Here is a 10,405-nt window from a genome sequence, read left to right as displayed (position 1 = left end):
GCAGACACGAGCACAGCTCGATACTCACGGCTGATTTTCATGTAATTTTCCGAGCCTGAGCCTAAGGTTTGCTTATCTTTATTCCTTAGTAGTGTTTGTGTCTTTCCTTGTGTGTTTGGTAGTGGTGTGCTTTAGTTGGATTGCACCCCCTTTTTTGTGTGTCCGTTGTGGGGATGTGGCTACTGTTCCGGTCCATTCCTTAGGTGGTGGGTGTGAAGGAAGTTACACAAGGGCCTGAACAGGAGACAGGGAGAGGCTGGCGTCTCAGACCTCACTACCATCAAGTGTACCTCTCGGTTAAGGGTCAGTTCAAAGTTTACTTAGTCTGAGGGCCAGCTTAAGAGTCCCTATGCAGTCACTTCCTAGTATGTGGCGTGACAGTATCCTACCATCCTGGAGCAAATTGCAACTGGCAATTTAACACAGCTAAAGCCACAGAAATTCTCAAGTTAAGTTTTGCTGAATCTCAATATATAACATTTTAAAAGATGCCTATCACCAGGTCAAAATTGGAGGTCAAAAAGCAAGAAAAAAAAAGATGGAAGTAAGGGGAATAAAAGAAGAGCAAAAACAGGCCACTTTAGACCTAGTGAATGGTCCTATTAAAGAGTCATTTTAAAGCAGTTTTCTAGGCTGAAAAAAAAATGTGTTGGCAGAGTGCGGAATCCTGACAGTGTGCAATGTGTGCTTTTGTCTTCTGGAGTGCAAATTAAGATGGGGGAGATTGTGAACACAGGGTCTTATACTTCCATTATTTAGAAGGTGACTGCAGAATATTATCTACCTTTATATAGTCTTGCGAATGTTCTACGTATTACATTTAATCTAAACAGAAAATAGGAGAGGAAGGACAGGAGAGAAAGGAAGAAAAAGGAAAGAAAGAAAAAAAAGGAAAGAAGAGAAAGGAAAGAACGGAAGGAAGGATGAAAGAAAGGGTAATGACTGGAGATGAAGAAAAAGAAAATGAAGGAAAGAAGGAAGGAAGGATAACAGGAAGAAAGGAAAGAAAGGAGAGAAAGAAATGGAAAAGAAAGGAAAGCAAAGGAAGAAAAGGAATGGAGAAGAAAGAAAAGAAGGAACGAAGGAAGGAAGGAAGGAAAGAAGGAAGGGAAAGAAAGGAAAAGAGACAAAGAAGAGAAAGGAAAGAAATGGGAAGGAAGGAAGGAAGGAACGTAGGAAGGAAGGAAGGAAGGAAGGATGGAATAAAGGGAAAGGACTGGAGATGAAGAAAAAGAAAATGAAGGAAAGAAGAAAGGAAGGAAGACAGGTAGAAAGGAAGGAAAGGAGAGAAAGAAATGGAAAAGAAGGGAAAGCAAAGGAAGAAAAGGAATAGAGAAGAAGGAAAGAAAGGAAGGAAGGAAGGGAAAGGATTGGAGATGAAGAAAAAGAAAATGAAGGAAAGAAGGAAGGAAGACAGAAAGAAAGGAAGGAAAGGAGAGAAAGAAATGGAAAAGAAGGGAAAGCAAAGGAAGAAAATGAATGGCGAAGAAGTAAAGGAAGGAAGAAAGGAAGGAAGAAAAGAAGGAAGGGAAAGAAAGGAAAAGAGACAAAGAAAAGAAAAGTGAAGGAAAGGAGAGGAATGAAAGAAAGAAATGGAAAGAAAGGAAGGAAATGAATGGAATGGATAAGAGGAAAGGAAAGGAAGGATGGAAAGAAAAGAAAGAAAAGGAAAAAAGGAAAAAATGAAAAGAAGGAATGAAGGAAAGGAATATAAAGAAAAGGAAATTAAAGAAAGGAAAGAAATAAAAGAGGGCAGTACTGAATTCCATCCCCACCCCAGTAAGACCAAGGGGAATAACACTGGTCTTGTTAAATTTATGCCACGGAGCTGCATTCAAATGTATTGAACTCTGCAATGAAAATTAGGCTAATTATCAAAATGTACAAACTTTCTGCCATTTGCAAAAAGACTAACAAGAACAATGTGAGTGGCTCAACCATAGTGTACAAGTATAGAAACTACTCCAGTTAAATATACATCATAGACAACTGTATTGCAATAGTGTGTTATTCTGGGCGGTGTAAAAATGTTGGATCAATTCAGTAATTAAATGTTGTCATTTTTTTTATTTCTAATTTTTGTTCTAAAGAACAAGACAAAGGATAAAAAGTGCTCATCTCAGAATCAAGAAGAGGCAGATAAAGCCCGGCATGATGTGGGTCAGCCTTGTGGTGATCCTCCCGCTCTTCTGGAAAGGTGAGTGCAACTTACAAATATTTAGTGAGGGAAACCACATGTGCGTAGAAACAATATAGATGTTGGTTATTGACTGTCACATCTCAGGAAGCTAAGATCTAGTTGCTGTTTTGCAGAGTAAATCATCATGCACATGGATGTATTACAGTGTCACACCTGTGAGCTCCATGTCCGACAATGTCATAGATCTCAGCTTCCAAGAACTCTGAATTGTACTAAACTGGACTTAAAGTCAGAGGTCCTACTCAGATTTGAATGCCCTGCAACTGAGTAGGACCTATGACTTTAGGCAAGTAGACCTACAAATTTTCCAGGAATGTGCGCAAAACTGTCCAGGCAAAATCAGTACTGTTTGCCACAAGGGCTCAACTTTATCCAATATGCAATCCCATAGAATTGCATAGAAAACCACAGAGGGCTTTATAGTCAAGATCAAAATGTCTCATCATGGTGCTTGATCTGACCAGGAGAACCAAAGGGTCTAATTCTTAACTTTCCCTCTTCCCATGGTACATGGATTCATTTCTTAGTAATTATTTCTTCCGATCATCACCATCATAATGAGGTTTTGCCTTCTCATTCCAAAAGGGATATGGCCAACCTTGGCTGCGGTTATGCCACTACGTGACTATCAGGGTTCTGTCAGGTATAAGATAACCCCAGGCAAGCCCCGCGTCATACAGGGTACAAAGGGAATACGTTACAATGGTGGGCACTAGCGCTAGGGAGAGGCTAATTCCTGCACTCCCTAATGTCCCTATACAGGTCTTTTCCCCTGATGATGTGTCTAGGCCCTTATTTGCCCTGAACCCTGGCTAGTGAGAAGGCTGTTGAGACCACTAGTCTCACCACTGCAATAATACAACACAAGGAAGGGAGACATACAAGGTGGAAATGATAAACCCAAAAGGAAGTTTAGTGAGTTTACCAATCTTCCTATGGATCCTCGGACCAGGGACTGTGTGGCTGGCATCCACCATGCAAAAATGGAAAAAATTTAGGCTGAGCATAAACGGTGAGTAAAATGGAGTGAGTGGAATGCGATAAAAAAAATCACATTTCACCCGGACCCATGTTAATCTATGGGGCAACTTCCATGAGCATTTTTTTTCTCAAATTGAGAAATAACATGTGGAACACCATTCTAAGTCTGAACTGGGTGCAAGAACCCTAAAAAAGTTCACTATATAGAGAGAAGGGATCGGAACGAGAAAACAATCACAGCATGCTGCGGGTGGAAACCGATTAATTTTCACTCGCACCCATACAAGTCTATGGGTGCGAGAGAAACACTGCATTGCACTCGCATTACACTGGTGTAATGCGAGTGCAGTGTGAGAATTGCATCAGCTGATAATGGAGGAGATAGGGAGATTAATCCCTCCCTTTCCTCTGCAGTAGCCACACTGTACTCCATAGTTGTGCTGTAATTGCAGGATCACATTTACCTTACACTCCAGCAAAGCGGGAGCCAACTGTCATGCATTTCACTCGCATTAATGACAGTGTGGCCACAGCCTTAAAAAGCAAAAATCCTGTGGTCCGTCTGTCATAATAATTCTTGGTTCATGTTAAGACATTTTCCTCTACATATTCCGGACAACCATCACGGCTGAACGTAGACACACAAGGAAAACACTCCAAGCTCCTCAAATGCAGCTAAACACCACAGCTGCAATTGTTATGACTCCTCAGCTTCTTCCAGAGACAGGCTCCTTTCAAAGTGGTCAGCATAGGAATGAAGATTCTATAACCAGCATCAGATGGTAAGACACGTGACCTTTTATAGTGAAGGGGAGTAGTCTGAAAGAGCTGCACCTGAGAATAAGGCTACAAAGGATAGCCATATATATATATATATATATATATATATATATATATATATATATATACAAAACAGACCAAAAGTTTGGACACACCTTCTCATCTCTAGAACAACTGTTAAGAGGAGACTTTGTGCAGCAGCCTTCATGGTAAAATAGCTGCTAGGAAACCACTGCTAAGGACAGGCAACAAGAAGCAGAAGAGACTTGTTTGGGCTAAAGAACACAAGGAATAGACATTAGACCAGTGGAAATCTGTGCTTTGGTCTGATGAGTCCAAATTTGACATCTTTGGATCCAACCACCGAGTCTTTGTAGAAAAGGTGAACGGATGGACTCGACATGCCTGCTTCCCACCGTGAAGCATGGAGGAGGAGGTGTGATGGTGTGGGGGTGCTTTGCTGCTCACACTGTTGGAGATTTATTCAAAATTGAAGGCATACAGAACCAGCATGGCTACCACAGCATCTTACAGCGGCGTGCTATTCCATCCGGTTTGCGTTTAGTTGGACAATCATTTATATTTCAACAGGACAATGACCCCAAACACACCTCCAGGCTGTGTAAGGGCTATTTTACTAAGAAGGAGAGTGATGGGGTACTACGCCAGATAACCTGGCCTCCACAGTCACCAGACCTGAACCCAATCGAGATGGTTTGGGGGTGAGCTGGACCGCAGAGTGAAGGCAAAAGGGCCAACAAGTGCTAAGCATCTCTGGGAACTCCTTCAAGACTGTTGGAAAACCATTTCCGGTGACTACCTCTTGAAGCTCATCAAGAGAATGCCAAGAGTGTGCAAAGCAGTAATCAAAGCAAAAGGTGGCTACTGTGAAGAACCTAGAATATAAGACATATTTTCAGTTGTTCCACACTTTTTTAAGTATTTCATTCCACATGTTTTAATTCATAGCTTTGATGCCTTCAATGTGAATCTACAATAAATAAAGAAAACTCTTTGAATGAGAAGGTGTGATATATATATATATATCTTATCGTAATAAGCTTGAATTATGAAATAAATAGATTAAGAAAATAAAACATCATTACCCATCTTGATTATTTATAAGTAAAAAAAATATTTTTCATCTTTCTACAGCTATAACGTGCCTGGTGCCAGGCTATTCCATCCGGGTGACTTCAAGTGTCAGTGTACAGGAGGGTCTCTGTGTTACCATTCCTTGTAAATTCACAGCTGACAGTAGGAATACGTTCAGTAATTCCTCTGGATACTGGATACGGAGACAGGAACCTTTATATCCATTATATATCGTAGCCACTAATGATAAATCCAGTGATGTGCAAAAAACAAACTTCCATCTGACGGGAAATCCCGATAATGGAGACTGCACCCTGACCATAACTGACGCCAAGAAAGAAGATAAGGGGCGGTATTACTACAGATTTGAAGAAAGCAAAGTCACCAATGTGAAATTTCACTACTCTTTATATGTGACAACCACTATTACTGTGACAGGTAAATGACCATCAGATATCATACTGAGCTATATAAATTTTCTATATACAGTTAGGTCCAGAAATATTTGGACAGTGACACAAGTTTTGTTATTTTAGCTGTTTACAAAAACATGTTCAGAAATACAATTCTATATATAATATGGGCTGAAAGTGCACACTCCCAGCTGCAATATGAGAGTTTTCACATCCAAATCGGAGAAAGGGTTTAGGAATCATAGCTCTGTAATGCATAGCCTCCTCTTTTTCAAGGGACCAAAAGTAATTGGACAAGGGACTCTAAGGGCTGCAATTAACTCTGAAGGCATCTCCCTCGTTAACCTGTAATCAATGAAGTAGTTAAAAGGTCTGGGGTTGATTACAGGTGTGTGGTTTTGCATTTGGAAGCTGTTGCTGTGACCAGACAACATGCGGTCTAAGGAACTCTCAATTGAGGTGAAGCAGAACATCCTGAGGCTGAAAAAAAAGAAAAAATCCATCAGAGAGATAGCAGACATGCTTGGAGTAGCAAAATCAACAGTCGGGTACATTCTGAGAAAAAAGGAATTGACTGGTGAGCTTGGGAACTCAAAAAGGCCTGGGCGTCCATGGATGACAACAGTGGTGGATGATCGCTGCATACTTTCTTTGGTGAAGAAGAACCCGTTCACAACATCAACTGAAGTCCAGAACACTCTCAGTGAAGTAGGTGTATCTGTCTCTAAGTCAACAGTAAAGAGAAGACTCCATGAAAGTAAATACAAAGGGTTCACATCTAGATGCAAACCATTCATCAATTCCAAAAATAGACAGGCCAGAGTTACATTTGCTGAAAAACACCTCATGAAGCCAGCTCAGTTTTGGAAAAGTATTCTATGGACAGATGAGACCAAGATCAACCTGTACCAGAATGATGGGAAGAAAAAAGTTTGGAGAAGAAAGAGAACGGCACATGATCCAAGGCACACCACATCCTCTGTAAAACATGGTGGAGGCAACGTGATGGCATGGGCATGCATGGCTTTCAATGGCACTGGGTCACTTGTGTTTATTGATGACATAACAGCCGACAAGAGTAGCCGGATGAATTCTGAAGTGTACCGGGATATACTTTCAGCCCAGATTCAGCCAAATGCCGCAAAGTTGATCAGACAGCGCTTCATAGTACAGATGGACAATGACCCCAAGCATACAGCCAAAGCTACCCAGGAGTTCATGAGTGCAAAAAAGTGGAACATTCTGCAATGGCCAAGTCAATCACCAGATCTTAACCCAATTGAGCATGCATTTCACTTGCTCAAATCCAGACTTAAGACGGAAAGACACACAAACAAGCAAGACCTGAAGGCTGCGGCTGTAAAGGCCTGGCAAAGCATTAAGAAGGAGGAAACCCAGTGTTTGGTGATGTCCATGGGTTCCAGACTTAAGGCATTGATTGCCTCCAAAGGATTCGCAACAAAATATTGAAAATAAAAATATTTTTTTTGGGTTTGGTTTATTTGTCCAATTACTTTTGACCTCCTAAAATGTGGAGTGTTTGTAAAGAAATGTGTACAATTCCTACAATTTCTATCAGATATTTTTGTTCAAACCTTCAAATTAAACGTTACAATCTGCACTTGAATTCTGTTGTAGAGATTTCATTTCAAATCCAATGTGGTGGCATGCAGAGCCCAACTCGCCAAAATTGTGTCACTGTCCAAATATTTCTGGACCTAACTGTATTATATGGAAACTAATATCAATTACATCCTTTACAGTAAATATCCACCTTTGCATCATTTTTTTATTACTCCACGGAATCTAAAATAAGAGAGACATATTGTTGAAAAATTGCGCTTTTTGAGTCATTTTCTGAGACCCGTAGCGTTCTGATTTTTCAGGATATGGGGCCCAGTGATGGCTTATTTTTGTATCTTGAGCTGGAGTTTTCAATTATACCAATGTTGTGTGAATGCTACATTTTACTTGCCTGTTATTGCATGTTAAAAAATATTTTCGGCGACCAAAAATGTAATTTTTGGGTTTGGAATTGTTTTCTCGCCACGTCATGTATTGATCAGATTAATTGATTTTGTATTTTGATAGATCGGGCATTTCTGAAAGTGGACATACCATATATGTGTATATTTATTTTTTTTTTAATTGTTTTATTTTTCAATGGGGTTTTTTTTTATCTTTTCATATTTTTTAAAACATTTTTTTTTTACATTTTTTATTTTATTTTACTAGTCCCCCTAGGGGAGTTTATGGACCAGCAGTCAGATGTCCTGCACATTTTTGTTGATCAGAGCTGCACAGCTCTGATCAGCAGAAATGCAGCATTCCTGTGAGAGCCACCGCTCTGTCGGTACTCGCAGGAAATACGTTATGGTGGTGTCAGGGGTCATCACATGAACTATTGCTACCATGGCAATCATCGGCTCCCCATGATGGCATGGAGGAATGTTAAGATCCTCACCACAGCCATTTAAATTGCGCTGTCATATTTTGACAGCGTGATCTAAGTAGCAAGCAGGCACGGGTGGATCACGGATCCACCTGTGCCTGTTAGCCCCACATATCTGCTGTTCAAATCAGAAGACATCTGCAGGGACCACTGCCGGATAACTGCAGCAGCCGGCGGTGATTACTGCACTATGACCAAGAACATACCAGTACATCCTTGGTCGTAAAGGGGTTAATGTTGCACAGGTGATGGAGTTATTACCTGTCTAACATTGAGAGAAGCCTGAAAACATGAGATGTTGGTCGGTCTTGATGACTGGAGATGAGAAACACTGCTTTAGGATTCTTTCACACGTCCGTGCCTCCGGTACGTGTATGGTCAGTTTTCTCACGTACCGGAGACACATGCACACATAGACCCATTAAAATCAATGGGTCTGCGTTCACGTGCGTATTCTGCCATGGACCGTGTGTACGTGTGGAGCATACGTGTGTCCGTGTGCTCCACACGTAGACATGTCCACGTTTTCTCCGGCATCACGGGTGTCACACGGAACGCAAACGGGTCACACATAACACAAATGGACCACACTGATGTGTTCCATGTGACACGCGCCGGAAAAAACACATGTATCTGCGAGAAAAAAAACAAAACAGCTCGTACTCACCTTCTCCAGCCCTTCTGTCTCTGCCGCTGCTGTCACTTGCTGCCGACCGCCGCTCATTGAATACTCACTTCACCACGGCCGGAAGCTGCAGCAGCGGGGAGTCGGCAGGAATGGAGACCGAAGATCAGCACCACGGACAGCGATGCCAGGGACAGGGGAGGAGAAAGTTCCCGTTCTCCGTGTGTTATTACGGATAACACACGGAGAACACACGTGTGCCATACACACGGCACACCGAGGGCAATACGCACCTTTGACATGTCCGTGAAAAACGTGCGTGATTTTCACGGACGTGTAAAAGAGGCCTTAGAGTGAGGAACAGAGGCCGATTCTCCAATATCTCCATCACCAGTTGACCGATAAGTTCAAGACATTTGAAATACAGATTCTCTTATATTTTGACCAGATGTAGAAATTAGAATGAATTCTTATATTATCATGCAGATCTCAAAGAAGAACCAGTCATCTCAGATCCTGGAATCATGGTTTCTGGTATAAATAAGACCTTGACCTGTGCTCCTCCTTGGAATTGCCCGGTGGCATCCTTAGTTTTCCAGTGGAGGAAGAGTAATGTGGCTGGAATCTGGAAGAAGAATACTTCTACTGTTACATTTACTATGTATTCAAGTGACCACCAGGAAAACATCATATGTGAGATGACAAACTCTATGGAAAAGACAACTAGAAAAAATATTTTTCTTTTTCTCCGTGATGTCTGCAGTAAGTACTTAATAGTTTTACAAATGTCCTTGATTATGGCTCTTCAAAAACTTGGAGCCAATCACTTGTCTATTGGGCACTTTTTACGGAATGATTCACAAATAACAAAATAGATCTGATTGATGATCTGGTTACAATGGTGATACAAGTTGGACAGGCTTCAAGAACCAAACCATCAAGGACAGTGTCGTTCACAGTGTTTCACTTGAAGTTTTATGGCCCAGGGGCCTACTATGATAAAGAGGTTCAAAGGGGGCACTGCATTTATTAATTTGTAATCCGTAATTTAGTTTGTTTGCTTTTTTTACATTAGGTAAGGGGAACATATATACCTTAGGAGCATTAGTGGAGCATTCGAGCAACAAGATGATAGTGGTGAGAGGTGGATGTAGGTTTGAAACTTGCCTTGGGACTGTAGGATTTTAGTTATGCCCCCAGAACATACCGTATTTTTTGGATTATAAGACGCACTTTTCCTCCCAAAAATTTGGGAGGAAAATGAGGGCTGTGTCTTGAAATCCAAATGTTGCTTACCGGGGGTAGTGGGAAGGAGTCGCAGCAGCTAAGCTGCAGGCGCTGTGTGATGCTGTGCTGGGGCTGCGAGTTCTGTTCTGGGGCTGATGGCCGCTAGCGCTGGGCTGGGGCCGCAGGCACCATCCTGAAACTGTCGCCAGTGTGGGCTTCAAATAATGGCACCCGAAGTTTGCACATGCACACATGGAGCTCTTGGCTCAAGATCTCATCTGCGCATGTGCCTCCTCTGCACCATTGATCTCCCAGCAGCAGACTTAATGAAAATGGCATCCAAAGGTGGTGCGTGCGCAGATGAGATCTTGAGCAGAGGGCTCCGGGTGTCATTTCTTTAAAGCTCACACTGCCAACAGTTTCTGGAAATGCCTGCCTCACTGTACCCACAGCAAGCATCTGGACACCTGCCGCACCGCCCGCAGCATCGCCCTACTCCACCACTTCCCCTTCCTCCTGTGATCCTGCTTCACCACTACTGCCACCTTCTCCCATTAGGACACCACCGGATTGTAAGACCGACACTATTTTTTTAATCTTTTTTTTCCTCTAAATTTGGGGGTTAATCTGCT

At 42.0% G+C, this 10,405-nt stretch overlaps 1 protein-coding gene across 1 annotated transcript; it reads left to right on the top strand.

Annotated features, from left to right (window-relative positions):
• Positions 1 to 1,682: 1,682 nt before the first annotated feature.
• On the top strand, positions 1,683 to 9,421 carry LOC142255728 (myeloid cell surface antigen CD33-like). The gene is made up of 4 exons (XM_075327184.1): positions 1,683 to 1,840; positions 2,091 to 2,197; positions 5,117 to 5,494; positions 9,033 to 9,421. Exons 1-4 carry the CDS (start codon positions 1,683 to 1,685, stop codon positions 9,419 to 9,421), a joined length of 1,032 nt encoding a protein of 343 aa, XP_075183299.1.
• The last annotated feature ends 984 nt before the right edge of the window (positions 9,422 to 10,405 follow it).

This window comes from Anomaloglossus baeobatrachus, chromosome 11 (genome assembly GCF_048569485.1).
Source record: "Anomaloglossus baeobatrachus isolate aAnoBae1 chromosome 11, aAnoBae1.hap1, whole genome shotgun sequence".
NCBI lineage: Eukaryota > Metazoa > Chordata > Amphibia > Anura > Aromobatidae > Anomaloglossus > Anomaloglossus baeobatrachus.
The sequence above is the reverse complement of the archived record's forward strand: the minus strand, read 5'-3'. Positions and strand labels throughout refer to the sequence as shown.

Coding starts and splice junctions, on each gene's coding strand:
- LOC142255728 (XM_075327184.1), top strand. CDS start 1,683: ATGAAAAGAAGGAATGAAGGAAAGGAATATAAAGAAAAGGAAATTAAA. Junction 2,198..5,116: donor CCTCCCGCTCTTCTGGAAAG/GTGAGTGCAACT, acceptor ATCTTTCTACAG/CTATAACGTGCCTGGTGCCA. Junction 5,495..9,032: donor AACCACTATTACTGTGACAG/GTAAATGACCAT, acceptor ATTATCATGCAG/ATCTCAAAGAAGAACCAGTC.